Raw genomic sequence first — 16,997 nt, forward strand, 5'->3', positions numbered from 1 at the left:
TAGAAGAAGCTTCATATTATATAACTTTGTGAAGGAGTAAGCTAGTAAGAAGAGAAATGGCCAAACTTGGTTTACATTAGCTGTCCGAGTTACCATTGCCACTTCAAAATGGTGACCAAAGTAAACTGTTCTCAATTGTTCATCCCCTGTATGTATCATCACTCTGCCTGTGATACATAAAGAGCTGATAACTGACATGACCAAGATGCCATGTGGGTAATCACTAGGTATCAATGCATGACTACAGCTACAGATCCATTCAGTAACTAGTGTTAACTTGTGATCAGAGCAAGTCAATTCGGTAACTACTGAAAAACACAAGGATGCCTTACAGTGAAAGTGAAACCCCAATCTTTTCCATATAATATTCTCAACAAAAGGAGATCCACAGTGCTTCCATCTTGCTCCTTTTATTATACATTCTGAACCCTCTTTGTGTAAAATCCAGGGGCACTTTATACTGAGGCTGTTAGGATTATTAATGATTAATCAATACTTAACCTTTAAAAAACAAAACAAAACAAAAAATGCCCCCAAACCAAAAATCTTAATGAATTATTTAACTCTTCTTACTGTGGAATGCCTTCGGGTTTTGATGATGATATTGTTTTAAGACTGAGTGTCACCATGTGGCTAGGCTGGAGCTCACTATGTTGACCAGGTTGGCTGTAAACGCACATAGAACCACTGCCTCTGCATCCCTAGTGCTGGGATCAAAGGCATGTAGTACCATGCTTGGCTAAATGTCCTTATGTTTTATAAAAGATCATCTTCAGATCAAAGCACTGGGCTTAGGGTAGAGTCCTTAGCTAGTGAAAGGAGCCCTGGGTTTGCTTCTCATCGTGGGGGCTGGGAAGGGGCTCACTAATGTAACTCAAAAATATCCCAACTTCAGACCTTACTGTAATAGATATGGCATTAGAATGAAGAAAGATTTCCCTTAATAATTTAAAATATAAATAGTTGTTTTAAGTCCCACTAAAAACATAAAAAGTTCCTGATTGGAAAGTTTAGGGTTTGACACTTTATATACAGTCATTTCATTCTATGGTGGGACAGAGACTGGACGTTGTTTGTTTTCCTTAATTGCTTCACAGTCTTCCTCCATTTCAAAATTAATATTCACAAATGAGCTCGACATTTCTGGTTGGTCTGTCTGTACAATGGAATCAGCCTGCAGCTTGTTTTGTTGGAATTGTCTTTCTGCTTCTTCTGACATCCTATTTTCTTCTTCCTCCTCCTCTTCCTAAAAATGGGAAATAAAGTAGTTAAAATAGTACAGCCAAAAGGAACAAATATTCCTTCTCAGTAGCATCGTTTATAGTGACATGTCTAATCCGGACAGACACCCGGGCCACGGATGCAGCTCAGCGGCCAAGTACATGCCTAAAATACTGAAGAATCCAGGCTTGATCCCCAGTACCACACACACACACACACACGCACGCACGCACACACGCACACACACACGCACGCACACACGCACACACACACGCACGCACGCACGCACGCACGCACGCGCGCACACACACACACACACACGCACGCACGCACGCACGCACGCACGCGCACACACACACACACACACGCACGCACACACGCACGCACACATACACAGGGAGGGAGGGAGGAGAAAGAGAAGAGAGAGAGAAGAAAGAGAAGAGAAGAGAGAGAGAGAGAGAGAGAGAGAGAGAGAGAGAGAGAGAGAGAGAGAAACTGTTACTGCCAAACCAAACCTGCCCCTTTCCCCTGTTGTCAAAGTAAAATAGTTGTTTAAAAGCACTAGATGGCCTAGCAGTACTTAGCTTAGGCGAGACCTAAATTGAGTTAGCCTAATAAAGAATCAAAATAGCTTCTGTACCACTTTAATTATAAGGTATCATCCAATTAACAGGTTGGTTCATTCATTCATTAAGTGGTATCACATGGTTTGTTTTCCCCTAAGCACCTGACCAATGTATAGATAATCTGGTTCCTTCCCTTAAGAACTTTACAATCTAGTCGGGAAGTTAAGACTCAGGAGATCGTGATACAGGAAGAAGCACTGGCAGCCACTACAGAATAATCTCTAGTACACAGTTGAGGTGGCATCTGTATTTTGACCCTGAGATATATGCAGTCAATACAGAGTGAGTTTCCTCACTGAGAGGAGACTCACTGGGAGATCAGGCAGGAGAGTTCAGAAGCTACTGAAGTGGTCAAAATGAGACCAGAAGGCTCTAAGCAAGGCATTCAGTGTCTTCTTGGGTTTTGGTTTTTTGGGTTTTTTGTTTTGTTTTGTTTTTTAAAAAAACATGTTTGAAGCCACACAACAAAATAAGGGTGATCTTTCTAGGCCTGCCTCTAGGTACAGCCCTCAAGGACAAAGCTTCTTGCCTTTACCTAACACACACCCTATATGTTCATGCCTCTACCTGAACTATTCCTCTTTTTTCACTTAAAGGAAAGTAGCGAACTCTAGCTTACTGTGCACTTGTCAGTGCACACCAGGTGCTGCTGTGAGCATTTTACATACTAATCCAAGAGTAGATGGACTTCTCATGACAGGGAGCTGAGACTTACAGAAGTTAGTGACTACCACCCTGCTTACACAGGCTGGATGTTGTTCCTTCATTTTTAAAGTGACAATACCCAACGATACATAAAGATCAAATACACATGAGGAGATTCAGTTGTTAGCACTGGCAGACAAAGCCTAGCATAGGTTTTATACATTTACCTTAGGAAATCCGAATTTTGAAGACTCAGAAAGCATGTTAATTTGATAAACTAAATAAGCTGGCTTCAGTGGTAGAGCCTTTGTGTGGCATGTAAGGTCCTGTGTTTGATGTCTAGCACTGTCACAAATGAAGGAGCTGGCTTTCAGGCTATTAAACCATCCACATGGCCACGAAGCTCAACAAGGCTCCAAACCACCAATAAAGTGAAAAGAGGAGACACACCTCCTTCTTCATCCGGTAATACTCATCGATGGCATACTGGTATTTTGGGGTGCTGATGCCCAAGACTGATGCAATCTTCTCTCCAAGAAAGTCACACACTAAAGATAGAAAAGTTAAAAGATATATAACACCATAAATATTTCTTGAGCATTTTATGTAATACTAAGAATACAAGAATTACTGTTTTGTCCTTAAACACAATATCACCCTGTCTTCTCACTTTTGTCCTGGACACTCAGTTTGTTCACATCTCTATCTCTCTGTGTGTGTTGAGAACAGCTTCTCACTCTGTAGCAGGGATTTCAGAGTATTTTGTCAGTGATCTTCCACCACCCTCCACAGTGCTGGGATTCCATGTGTGGTGCCATGGCTGGCACAATTAGAACAGGTCTCATTAGTTACTGCAGTTATCAGGTACAGGTCTAGTCCTTAGGACAACACACTGTATTAGAGCATCACTGGGAAGAGGGCTGGTCTTGCCACCAGGACTTCCTCACCAGAATGGACTGTTCCCTTGAGCTCTGCACCAGAACAAACCCTTAAGTTCTTGTGTCATGCCTTCTGTCTCACCAAGATCAGCACCTGATACAGAAGGCTCTGGCAGGCAATGAGAGGTCAGGCCTAGTGACATAATGCTGCTGCCAACGTGGATAAAAAAGCTAACATTGAATACAGATCTGTGTAAAGCTTGTGCCCTTCCATCACACCAAACTGTCTCACATACAGTACAGGCTCAGGAGATGTTGGCTCAAATACTAGCTATGATTTGCTCTAAAAAAAAAAAAAAAAAAAGTGCCGGGCAGTGGTGGTGCACGCCTTTAATCCCAGCACTTGGGAGGCAGAGGCAGGCGGATTTCTGAGTTCCAGGCCAGCCTGGTCTACAGAGTGAGTTCCAGGCCAGCCAGAGCTACACAGAAACCCTATCTCGAAAAACCAAAAAAAAAAAAAAAAAAAAAAAAAAAAAAAAGTGACAGAGTCATCAACTAGTTAACTGGAAGCTGTAAATTTTGTTATTTACACATTAACATTTCCCTTTAAGTATCAGTTACATTTCTATTTAAGAAGTGAAATATTGCTGGGACATAGCAATGGAAGAGTTTCTGCCTATCGGGATGTACAGGACTGGTCAATACTCAGCAACATGAAAAAGTTATATGCAAAAAAAGTATGCTTCCTTGTAACTACATAACAGAATAGAATGGTAAGATGCTCGTATGCAAGGAAGAAATAGTAATGCAAATAAAAATATGAATGGTTTCTAATAAGGCTTTAGAACAGGCAGTGAGCCGCAATAAGATCTTCAGCAATAGGGAACCAGTTGGTGACAGAAGGGGTGATGACAGCTTTAAAACATGACAGTCCTGTCTACGTTAATGGTGCCATTTTCCACGGACTTTTTATTATTACACTAACAGGGCAGCAGAGCATATTCTGTGGAGACCAGAGGACAACTTGTGAGGAGTAAGTTCTTCCCAGAGGGATTCCAGGAATCAAATCTGGTTGTCACTTTGATGGCAAGCACCTTTACATACCTGAGCAAACTCACTGGCCCTAGCTTGTTTCTTTCTAACACAACTGTAAACTGAAAACCATTTGTACAAGCTAGAGTAATAGTGTTTCCAGTGCTAGCTGGCTACCTATAGAGGACAAAGTAGTCCCCTACTTTGTTTCTGTGTCAGTGAGAACATTTCATTTGATAAAGCTCCTGTGTGCAGAATATATTAGAGCAGTCATAGAATAGTCAGTTCAAAGGGCAATACCTGAGAGGGTTGAGGTGGCAGCCCGCAGCATGTAAAACCATAAGTAGGGGCCCCAGGTAAGTTTGGTCTGCAACAAGAAGTCAGATTAGCAACATTGATCTGATAGTATCTTTAAACAGAGCGAACTAGCCAAATGATTAGTAGGCATGTAAGGCATCCACAGGTAGCATTGCAGAAGCCAGTCAGATCAAAACCTAAGTCTAGCCAAAGTCCACAAAGATGCTTCATGTTTTTCCATATGATTATCACCGCCTTTACCCTTGGAAGCACTGAAAACAGGTTTAGTCTGGAATGGCACCGGAACTCAGGCTAGACTGCCCACAGCCTTTCTCCTCTTTTGCTTTCTTGTCTTCATTCTTGATAAGAGCATCCAGGAGAATGCACAAAGAAAGGACCTTGCAGATACACCTGACAAACACTGCATCAGGAAAATTCTGGTACAGAAGTGAAGGTAAATAAGGGGATATCGAGTGAGCGATCAATGGTAAAAAGTGAGCGGCGCTGGAAGGGAAGGATGGGCGGTTTGTTTGTTTTAAGACAGGGTCTCGCTCTGAAGCTTTGGCTGTCCTGGAACTCACTAAATAGACCAGGCTGCCCTCAAACTCAAGAGAGATCCACCTGCCTCTGCCTCCTGAGAGCTAGGATTAAAAGCATACAACAACACAGTCAAAAGGCATATTCACTAAAGACCCCAGTCTCTTTTTTCCAGTTTTATTGTTGTTTGGTTGTTTGGTTTTTGAAATAGAGTCTCTGTATGTAGCCCTGGATATTCTGGAACTCACTATGTAGACCAGGTTGGTCTTAAACTCAGAGATACCCCTACCTCTGTGTCCTGAGCATTGCGATTAAAGACACATAGCACCATGCCAGACACAATTTCTAAAACATAATGTGAAATTTCTATACGTTTTGGATTGTATGTGTAAGGAAGTACTTAGAAAAAAACTAGGCATAAAACCCAGGTGTGTAGTGTGTGCTTGTGATTCCAGCACGGGAGGCAGAGGCGGTGCCTCTCAGGGCTTGCTGGCCAGACAGCCTACCTAACTGGCAAGCTCTAGATCTCAGTGAAAAATCCTGTCAAAAATCCTAGTCAAACAAGGCAGACAGCTGTAGAGAGCAACATCTGAGCTTTTACCTCCACATGTGCATGCACAGGCACACCAGCATACATGTGATCATGCACACACAGCTACACAGGCAAAGGGAAACAGATATTCTCACAGGACAGTTCTGAAGTTGTTTCTAGAGACAGTAACAGCCAACACTGAAGCAAGGACTATCAACCCTGTCCCAGCTGAGGAGATAGACGGCACCTGTCATCACCCCATAACTGCACAGAAGGAACTTATCCAGCCTGTTACTTGGACACAGATATTGCTAAGTCAAAATCACAGGTAGCTCAAGTCTCCCCACAACCATGTCACCATCTCAGAAGCACATATCTGGGTCTACACTGGTTTTTCCAGGCTTTGAGTTTACAAGTAAAACCACACATTTTTCTGTTCCTTCAAAAATGTGTCTGTCTTCCGTCTCATGACCTTTGATTTTCAAATGACTCTGGTTAATAATATGGCCGTACTCTCTAAACCAGTGGTCCTCAACCTTCCTAAGGTTGCAACCCTTTAATACAGTCCTCATGGCATGGTGACCTTCAACCATAAAAGGTTTCATTGCTACCTCATAACGGTAAGTTTGCTACTGTTATTGTAAGGTGAATACCTGATATGCAGGATATCTGCTGTGTGATCCTGTGGGGGTTGCAACCCACAGGTTGAGAACCTCTGCCCTAAACAGACCTATAATTCAATAAGCTTTCCACTGCCTTCTCCTCAGAAGTTAGCAAACTACTTCTAAAATTTACATAGTACTTTAAGGGACCTAGAACAGCCAGACAATCCTGAAAAGAGAAAGGTGAACAAGTCCTGTACTCACATTTTTCAGCTTCAAAATCTATACCCAGGCACAGGTGCATTCTCCTGTGCTCCGGAAGACAAGAGGCTAGGAAGGGTACTGGCACAAGAACAGATTCATAGAACTAATGGAGGCCTTAAGTCCAGAAAAAAACATATTCAATAGTCAGAGGGTTTAACAAGGGCAGCAAGACCATTTATGGTAGTCTGAATAAGGATGGTCCCCATAGACTCATCAATTTGAATGCAAGGTCACTAGGGAGTGGAGCTATTTGAAAGCATTAGAAGGTGTGGCCTTGTGGGAAGAAGTGTGTCATTGTGGGGTGGGCTCTGAGGTTTCAAAAGCTCAGAGAATCAGTGTCTCCATCCTCCCCTCTCCCTGCCATGGGATTAGGATATAGCTCTCAGCCAACTCTCCAGCATCATGTCTGCCTCTGTGCCACCATGCTTCCCACCATAATGACAATGGACTAAACCTCTAAACTATAAGCCAGCCCTCAAATGTTTTCCTTTATAAGAGCTGCCTTGGTCCTGGTGCCTCTCCACAGCATCAGAACAGTAACTAAGACACTACTTGAAGAAAGAGATTCTTCAAATTATACTGTGAAGTCTGGAAAATCACATGGCAAAGTATGATGTCTGACCCTTACCCATATACAAAATTAACTCACAACAGATGTGGCTGCTGGCATCTATCCGCACACCTGTAATCCCAGCATTCAAGAGGCTGAAGCAGGAGGATCACCTTGAATTCTGAACAAGCATTGGCTACAGGTTGTCACAGAACAAAAACCAGTACCAAAGACCCGAACGCACAAACTGTGCTCCTAAGGTCTCATTATGTAGCTGGCCTGGCCTGAAACTTACTATGGTGCCTAGGCTAGTCTTGAACTTGGTACTTTCCACGCCCAGTCTGACACTATAAAACTAAAACTAAAAAAAAAAAAAAAAAAAAAAAAAAAAAAAAAAGCCTAAGAATTAACTCTAGCTGGGTGTGGTGGCACACACCTCAAATCCTAGCACTCAGGAGACATAGGCACTGCACATACATGGTACACAGACATAACATACAGGCAGGCAAAACACCCACACACATGAAAATAAAAGTTTTTAAAAAATGAAAAAGAACAAAAAATGGTGTAGCCACATAGAAAGTGATCAGGCAAAGTTCCTCAAATGTTTAAACAGTTAACAAATGACCCAGCTACTCTACCCCTAGCTACATGACCAAGACAAAAACCACGCAGTGACACAAAAGCCTGTATTCACTGCACAATATTCATATGACCCAAATAGTATAAACAACCAGTGTTTGCACTAACTGACGAAGGAATGAATGAAATGTGTATAGTCACACAATAAAGTATTATCTTGTTCTGTAATATAACAATAAAGGAACAAAGTACTAATGCATGCTATACAGGAATGAACCTTGAAAACATCAAATGAAAGAAGACAGTGAAAAAGCACACAAGGCTGTGTATCACAGGGAAATCTATGTCTGCACACAAAGACTGTGTACCAGGAATGAGGTAGGGCATGAAAGGTAGAAAGGAAGCTAACGCTTTTCAAGATGGTGTAACTGTGCTAAAACGGACTGCCCATGGCTGTGCCATGCTAACTGAGGATATGCTAACTGCTACTAAATTATACTTTAAACAGGTGAATCTGTACGGCATGTAAGCAGGAGTTCAACCAAGCTTTTTTAAAGAAACTGAATCTATAAGTGTAAGGATTCAGGCTTTCTCTAACAATGTGCCACTCTTGTTTCTATGGAGATACTGGGTAACTTTTGAGACAATGGGGTTGGGGGGTGGTGGTGATGGAGAGCTTTTTTTTCCTTTTTCTCTTTTTCCTTTGAGACAGAGTCTCATGTAGTCCAGACCAGCCTCAAACTTGCTATATAGCTGAGGCTTGCCTTGAACTCCTGATCCTCCTGCCTCCACCTCTTGCCACATCAGCTGAAAATGATTTTAAAACATGGAAACATCTTTTAAATGATTTCTTTTTTTTTTTTTTAAAGAATTATTTATTTATTTTATGTATTCGAGTACACTGTAGCTGTCTTCAGACACACCAGAAGAGGGCATCAGATCTCATTACAGATGGTTGTGAGCCACCATGTGGTTGCTGGGAATTGAACTCAGGTCCTCTGGAAGAGCAGTCAGTGCTCTTAACCACTGAGCCATCTCTCCAGCCCTAAATGATTTCTTTATTTTCTGGGCATTGGTGTGAAGGTGTCAGATCCCTTGAAACTGGAGTTACAGGTAGTTGTGAGCTGCCATGTAGGTGCTGGGAATTGAGCCCAGGTCCTTTGGAAGAGCACTGAGCCATCTCTCCAGCCCTGTATACAAACATTCTGAAGACAGTTCTAACTAATCCCTTCAGAGTACTTTAAAAGAAAAACATTTATCCAAATAATCCTTCTACTTTATGGATTACCTCTAATATTCAACATATCTGGCTATTCTGAGTATATTGTACTTTGAATATTTTCTGTACTATAGAATGTGGAATTGCTTTTTTTTTTTTTTTTTTTTTTTAAGGAGCTGGGGAAGTTCTGAGACTCAGTTTCTCTGTGTAACAGCCCTGGCTGTTCTGGAACTCACTTTGTAGATCAAGATGACCTCAAACTCATGGAGATCCACCTATTTCTGCCTCTTGAGTGCTGGGATTAAAGGCATAAGTCACTGAGCCCGACATGGAATTTCTTAATAGCTAAAAATTTACTCAGCTAAACCTTATAAAAATTAACATCTTAAATTAAATATAATTTTTAAATTCTCTAATCTATTTCTAGGTTTTATCTGTAGCCTTATGAGAGCCTTCTTAATTATAGGGCATTTGTTTGTTCATTGACTGTATTCTCATATGGCTTATACAAGCCACTGCCCCATGAGCAGCATCTGAACCAGAACCTCTCAAGGTGCCCACTGTGAACACGGGATCAATGGACTCTGTTACCTCTAAGAACACTCACTGTGTGAACTGAAAAGGACTCAGATTCAAACACTGGACTTACTAGAGCTTCCTATAAATTCCCACTGATAACAAGCTCTGCTACAAAGAAGCAGAACTGGCTCAGGCCACTGAAACGCTGGAAATATTTCCATCCATACTGTGTGAGGATAATGTTTTCTACCAGATCATAGTGGATGGGACTTGGCTTAAGCTTCAAGTGGTCCCTTCCGTTCAGTGTTCAAGAGACAAACCTAAGCAGGCCAGGCCAGCAGCAGCAAACGTACCGGGTCGACAGAGGGCAGCACGTCTTTCTTGTCCAGGCCGTCCACCTCGTCCTCGTCGGTGCTGTACTCCTCCATAGTCTCTCCGCTGACGAAGTGGATGACCCTCCTAGGGACTTTCTTCTTTTTTCCCATGACTCCCAGTTCTACATTCTCGAAGCCTCTTTCATTACTCAGCTATGTCAATGAAAAATTAAGAAAATGAGTTTTGAGTGAGTCTTTCATTGTATATCTAACAGATGTTTGATTGCTTTATTTTAAAGATCAAAGAAACTAGAACAATTCTTAAGCAATTTAAAAAAAAAATTATACACACCTCAGGAATACTAAATCCAGCTCCTTTTAGGCCCAAGAAATTACCCAAAATTGATAAATCTCTACAGGGATGAAGGGCTCCTAGGAAGATGCATGGCCCAACTAAAAGCATTTAAAGTGAGAGGAACCTATTTTTTAGATTTATATGTTCATGAGTGTTTTGCTCATTTATTTACAAATTATTTACAAATAATATTGTATGTGCAGCACACGTGTGTCTGGGCCCACACTGGATCCCAATGACTGGGAGTTATAGACGGTGTGAGCCACCATATAGATGTAAGTAGCCAAATCCAGGTCCCTTCTGAAAGTAACAAGAGTTCGTAACTGCTGAGCCATCTCTCAAGCCTGGGTTATGGGGGAGGATTTTAAATACTGTGCCAAATAAAACCTAAAAAGCCATCAGTGTTCTATACCCGAATTTTCAGATAACTTGGTCATTAGTACATATGTGGCAACAGGGTTTTTATTATTATTGTATTGTTTGTTTGTTTTGACAAAGAGATCTACACATTTCAAAACTGCTTATACAAGACTGGCATGGTGGTACACACTTTTAATCCCAGAACTCTGGAGGTATAGAGGCAGACATATCTGTGAATTTGAGGCCAACCTGGTCTTTAGAGTCCCAGAACAACCAGGGTTACATAGACCCCCATCTCCAAAACAAAAACAAAATGAAACTACTTGTATAGAATTCTAAACACATCCGAATTTCATTCTGAGGAATTATTTACTCTGGTTTCGTGTGTGTGTGTGTGTGTGTGTGTGTGTGTGTGTGTGTCCGCAAACTTGCCATGTAGCTGATATAGCTATGAACTCTTGATCCTTCTTTATCCATCAACCAAGTAGTGAGGTTATTCATAGCTTCAGAAGTGCGGGGGTGTGTGGTGTGTGTCGGGGGATGGGGGGATGGATGCACTCATGTGTGACAATCAGGACAATCAAAGTGTCATCTAGCGGTTTTTTTTTTTTTTTTTTTTTTTTTTGTCTTGTTGTTTTGTTTTTTGTTTTTGTTTTCGAGACAGGGTTTCTCTGTGTAGCTCTGGCTGTCCTGGAACTCACTCTGTAGACCAGGCTGGCCTCGAACTCAGAAATCCGCCTGCCTCTGCCTCCCAAGTGCTGGGATTAAAGGCGTGCGCCACCACCGCCCGGCCTTTTTGTTTTTTTTTTTAAGACAGGCTTTCTTCTTGGCCCTGAACTCTCCAAGTAGGGCAGACTGGCTGGCTAGCAAGCCTGGGACCCACCTGTCTCTGCCTTACCAGTGCTGGGATTACAAACTTTTTTAAAAAATATGTCTCAGGGATGGAACTTGTCATTCTTGTCCTATGTAAGTCATACAGGCTAGCATAAAATTCCTGTTAATCCTAACTTTTGCCAGTTTTTAAAAATCTAAAAACCAGGAAGCCTAAAACATGATTCACAGGGGGTTTTTTTGTTTGTTTTTTTTATAGTACCAAAACTATATAAGTATACAACCAAATTTTGACTAACACTTGGCATGTGATAGTTTTAGTGGCATTTGACTTATTCTAATTATCACATTTCATATAAAAGCTTTATGATAGCTATGGTAATACAAGCCTATAATCCCAATATTTAGGGAGAGCCAGGAGGATCAGTGGTTCAGGGCCAGCCTCTACCACGCAGTAAACTTAAAGGCAAGCCTGATCCTCCCTTAAAAATCAAACAAAAGAAGGTGAGGCACAGAGATGGCTCAACACTTGTTGCTCTTAAGAGGATCTGGGCTTGGTTCCAGCACACACACACGATGGGCTCTCAATCATCTTAACTCCAGAGCCAGGGAATCTGACACCCTCTCTGGCCTCTGCAGGCAGCAAGTGTATGTGGTATACAGACATACATGCAAGCAACACACTCATATACATACTAACAGAAATTAACCATTGTTTTTGACATGGTAAATCTCAAATTGTAGGCCTATATTTTAAGCAAACCTTGTGTAAAAGCCAAATAGTAATAATATCTTAGCTTTTACAGAGCAGCTAACAGCAGATCTCGGCCTGTGGGTTGTGACCCCTTTGAAGGGTTATATATCAGATATCCTGCATACCAGATATTTACATTATGATTCATAATAGTAGAAACATTACTGTTATAAAACAGCAACAAGATAATTTTATGGTGACAGCATGAGGAAGGTTGAGAACCACGGAGCTAGGGCTTCATAAAAGAACTCTGCAAAACAGGCAAGGATGAAGAACCACTTATATGGACACCATACAATGGCCATGAATGGCTTCTAATAAAACTTAGCATGAAGTGGATGAGGAGCTGGACCTGGTTCCTGGCCTATGGCTTGTGAGCCAGACTGGAAAGCAACAGGCCTATGAGAGTCGGATGATTCATGACCTGAGGGTGCTTTCAACGGGAACTTGGGGAATGGAGCGGTGAAGGGAGGTATCACCAGGCAAAACCAACCAAAAAATTAACCCGACACAAAATTTCCAACACCTATAAATAAAGTCTGGAATATTTTCTGAATATTCCAGATATCTCATCTTTACAGACAGTAAACCTGTGTAGGAGAATATTTTGCTGGGGACTGGGGGACAGGCAGATCAATGGCTTAGGGGTCAGAGTGTGAGTTGTTCTTACACAAGACCCACATCATGGCTGACAAGCTCCATCACTCAGATGGTCCAGCACTCGGTTACCAAGCACACTCACGGTACCCATACATACAAAAAGACAAAACATTCAAACACATAAATGTCTTTTAAAAAGTATTTTATTGTCAGTTATATAAATTTCATTTTCAAAAAATCCAAATATCTGAAAACACAATTTTCTAACAGTAGTAAAGTGAGAAATATAATGTCCATTAACATTTAATTATACTTTATGGTTAACTAGAATGAGAAGCTTGAGTCTCAGGAGCTGTGGGGTGTTGTTGTTGTTTTGTCTTTGAGACAGATCTCTTTCCTGTCCGTCTCTGCTGTTTTTTTAATAGGTACTGTCTTTCTTGTAGATGTCCACAATGCTCAGGCCTTCTTTTAAAATAAATACAACACCTGGAATTATTCTGTCATCTTCCTCAATGGGGATTTTAGCAATGCAGGGTAGGTAATACCACACCCTTTGGTCAACAGCAGCTCTTGATACACAGAGACAGAGGTGCTCAGGAAATGAATACAGCGGAAACCTGAACTTCAGCTGTACTGAGGCTGCGACTCTGTTAAAAGTCTATTCAGAAAAGAGTCTGAATACTGTGTCCTATTAGATCCTAGGTGGCCTGGTAAGGCCTAGTTAACAATATGGTTGAGTCTACGGTTTCTCCTCCTGCATGGTGCTTCGGGTTGGCCTCTCTTCTCTCTCTCTCTCTCTCTCTCTCTCTCTCTCTCTCTCTCTCTCTCTCTCTCTCTGTATGTGTGTGTGTGTGTCTCTCTCTCTCTCTCATTTTTCTTTTTTCTTTGTGAGGGCAGGGTTTCATTGTATAGCTAAGGCTAGTCTACAATTCAATTCAAAATGTAGCCTGAGCTGGCCTTAAATTCACCCTCCTGTCTCAGATTCCCAAATGCTAGGATTACAGCTATAAGTCCCCACACCTGGATGGGGTTTCTCTGTTTGTTTAACAGTGCAAGGAGAAATATAAGTTGTCAGTAGCCTCTTCCTCCTCCCAGATCTCCACAGACCTCTTCCTCAAACCGGGCAAACCCCTTCAGTTCTCAGAGGTGTTTTCAGTTCAGAAATGTAAGATAAAAAACCGGTGAATTCCAAGAGTCTCTATCTATGGTGTGAGTTTGTATTAACAAGGACACAGTATGTACACAGGACTCCTTTGACATTTGTATTACACAAATGGGAACTCAGGAGAAGAGGCCATGGGGTATTCCTGGTAGGTTTACCTTTTCCTCTACTGCCTGTTTAAATATTTATTTATTTATTTTTAATCAAGACTATGAAAACTGGGGCTGGAGAGATGACTCAGCAGTTAAGAGCACTTGTTCCTCCAAAGGACCTGAGTTCAGTTCCCATCGCCCATCTCACCACAGCCGAAACTCCAGTGCCAAGCATTCAACTCTTCCTGCCTGAGGGACCCAAACATACATGGACACACACACATAAGTAAGAGTTTTGGGAAAGACTATGAAAACACTGTGGTCTAACACTTTTTTTTTCCCTCTTATGGTAACAAGATGCCATCTTGGAATGAGCCTTAGTCCTGGAAGTTAGACCATAATACATGGGTGGCCAGGTCTGTGGTGACTGTGATGGACCTGTGAGCACTCCTGAAGGGAGGGCTGGGAAACCCTTATCTGGGATTTCAGCCATCATTCCTTTCCCAACTAGAAATGATCTTGGGAGATTCGAGACAATATATAGAAGCAAAAGGTTGATTAAATGAGAGGCTCCCTGAGCTCAGTATCCATGACCGGATGGGACAAGATAGTGGTACAACTGTTTGAGCCACCTACAATCCTGTGAGGAATTCATCCATACTCTGTAAGAAGGCCCGATACTGATAACCTCCCACGGACGGACATGGTAAACTTGCATCTTGGTGTGTCTGTGGTCCCCATCTGGGGTAGTTGGAGGTTTGCTTGTGCCTCCCCATGAAAAGTTAACATAACAACTAAATATTAAACCAAAGTAAGGAGCCACTCTTGAAATAAGAGGCAACTGGTCTGAGTATTGATTATGCTTCCTCTGCAATCAGTTCAAGCTGAAGCAGTGTGAGCACAGCACCAAAAGCAGGAGAGATTATGAAGTGCATCATGGACCGCACTCCTGAAGGGGCAGGGCAAGCCAGCCAGGCAGCACAGAGGGCCTCCCCTCAACCACCTCATTTTCAACACTGTAGCCCAGCCAGGTGGACCTCATACTGGTGGCAACCCTCCTCAAGCCTCCTAAGTGCCTGAACTCTTGACACCTTTCTCCTTCTACATAGATAGAAAGGGTAAGGATAAGATTCCATATTGACTCATGTAGAGCAGATTTTGTTAGCACACTACAATTTAGACTTAAAAGTGATATACTCACAGTCAAATCGTAATTCAGGAGCCTGTAGTTTCGGAGAAGTGCCCAACCAACACTCAATTAATTTTTGTTAAAATATGAAGAAAGTTTTAAAGTGATTTTTTTTTTCTAAACTAGTGATGACTGAGACAACCCCCAGCAGCCACTAGTGGCTTGTTTGGATTTACAATGTAACCAGTCACAACCGTATTCTGGATTTGGGACAGCAATGGAGGGTATGATAGCTCAGGGTGCAGAAGACGGAACACCTGAGTTGTCCTATGACCTCTTTCCTTCGCTCTCTTTCTCCCTGCCCCTCTCTCTAGCATACCGACACAGCCAACTACAAATTAAAGAGAATGTAAAACACTTCATTAGTAATATTTTTATTACTTATATGTTGAACTGTTTTTTTTTTAAACAAAGGATCAAATACATTAAAGTTAGTATCACAGGATTATTTATTGTCCTAAAGTATCGTCCTTTCCCTGTGACTCACAATTGCTGTTAGCACATGTCTGTGTTGGGCTGTGCAGGTCACATCATCCGTGAACCCATCTCCAGACGTTGATATAGAAGGATTAGATGAACTGAAGACTAAAAGTCTCAGAGAGAGGTTTTCCAGATCAAACTACCTTAACTGACGCGGGAAGGCAGCCCGAGAGTGAGCAGCCGGCAGAGTTCCCTGAGTCTGGGCCCTGGGCTGAGTAGTAGTCGACTGATCTAGCTTATAGTGCTATTCCCTGGTTCCTCGCCGCTGTAAGGCGGACCCCGACCTAACAGCCCTGGGTTGTCGTCCCTGGCTTTCGGCTACTTTAAGGACAGGCAGCCTTTCCGGGACACGCCTGTTTTCTCTCTCTGGCAACCGGTGGCTGGAGTGTCTCCCCGGAAAGCCCGGGCACGGAGGCCGCGGCGCCTTGCCTGGGCAGCCGCTCCTTGCCCGAGCAAAATGAGGACACCGAGCGTAACCCCGAAATGTCCAGCGGCTGCCCCTTTCCGCCAGCCTACCTGCCGTGTCGTGTCTCCGAACGCCGCGGCGGCCGCTGCCTCGGTTTCTCCCGCCGCCGCGCATCCCGACTCACGGTCCATCGTCAGGCGCCGGCCCAGGCAGCGGCGACACGGAGGTTAGTCGGAGGAACGCTCCCCACCGCCCGCACGAAGGATCCTACCGGGACGCCCAGGCCGCGGGGGCTGCAGCACCCCGTCCACCCTCCCGGCAAAGGCGCGCCTGGATCGCAGGCGCTGGGCAGAGCGGGGCGGGGCGGGGCGGGGCCTTCGCCGCTTCCGCGGGCCCGGGGGCGTGGCCTCTGCAGGTACCGCCCTACCTGCGCCGGATAGTCTCGCGGGCTGCGCAGGGCCCAGTCTGGGACTGAGACCCACCACACCAGTTCTCAGCTGGTAAAACCAGAATTGCATTCATGTCGAAAGCTGAGATGGAGGCTCTAAAGCTCGAAAACGCACCGCTCAGGTTACGTGTTCCGTTTCTCACGAAATGCCCTTGAAATAAAGACCCAAAGGTGAACATTGCTTACAGTATGCTAGGGAACGGGGACTTTATTTATTATAGGACGGTGTGTTGGTGGACCCCCAAGACTTTATTTTTCCTAGTGTTCAACCAAATTATAGAAGTCATAGCCGCAATAATTACTACAAGACTTCCTGGTTTCCTTTTTGAGACAAGGACTCTTGTAGCCCAGGCTGGCATCAAACACACCCTAAGTAGATCGAGGATGTGTGCTGGGATTTGAGGCAAGTGCCACAACGACGCTGAGGTATTATTTCATGACTTCGACATTATGCTAGTTGGAGCACTTCCAGGTAAATAGCTTTTTACTAACACGAAGATCT

General features: G+C 43.1%; 1 protein-coding gene across 1 annotated transcript; it reads right to left on the reverse strand.

Moving 5' to 3' along the window:
* Window positions 1-394: 394 nt before the first annotated feature.
* Window positions 395-16,719, reverse strand: Fam177a1 (family with sequence similarity 177 member A1). Its single transcript, XM_034513952.2, has 5 exons — window positions 16,158-16,719; window positions 9,858-10,031; window positions 4,703-4,769; window positions 2,943-3,040; window positions 395-1,246 (listed from the first exon to the last, which is right to left on the reverse strand). Exons 1-5 carry the CDS (start codon window positions 16,236-16,238, stop codon window positions 1,046-1,048), a joined length of 621 nt encoding a protein of 206 aa, XP_034369843.1. The 5' UTR covers window positions 16,239-16,719; the 3' UTR covers window positions 395-1,045.
* Window positions 16,720-16,997: the final 278 nt, after the last annotated feature.

Source organism: Arvicanthis niloticus, chromosome 11 (assembly GCF_011762505.2).
Source record: "Arvicanthis niloticus isolate mArvNil1 chromosome 11, mArvNil1.pat.X, whole genome shotgun sequence".
NCBI lineage: Eukaryota > Metazoa > Chordata > Mammalia > Rodentia > Muridae > Arvicanthis > Arvicanthis niloticus.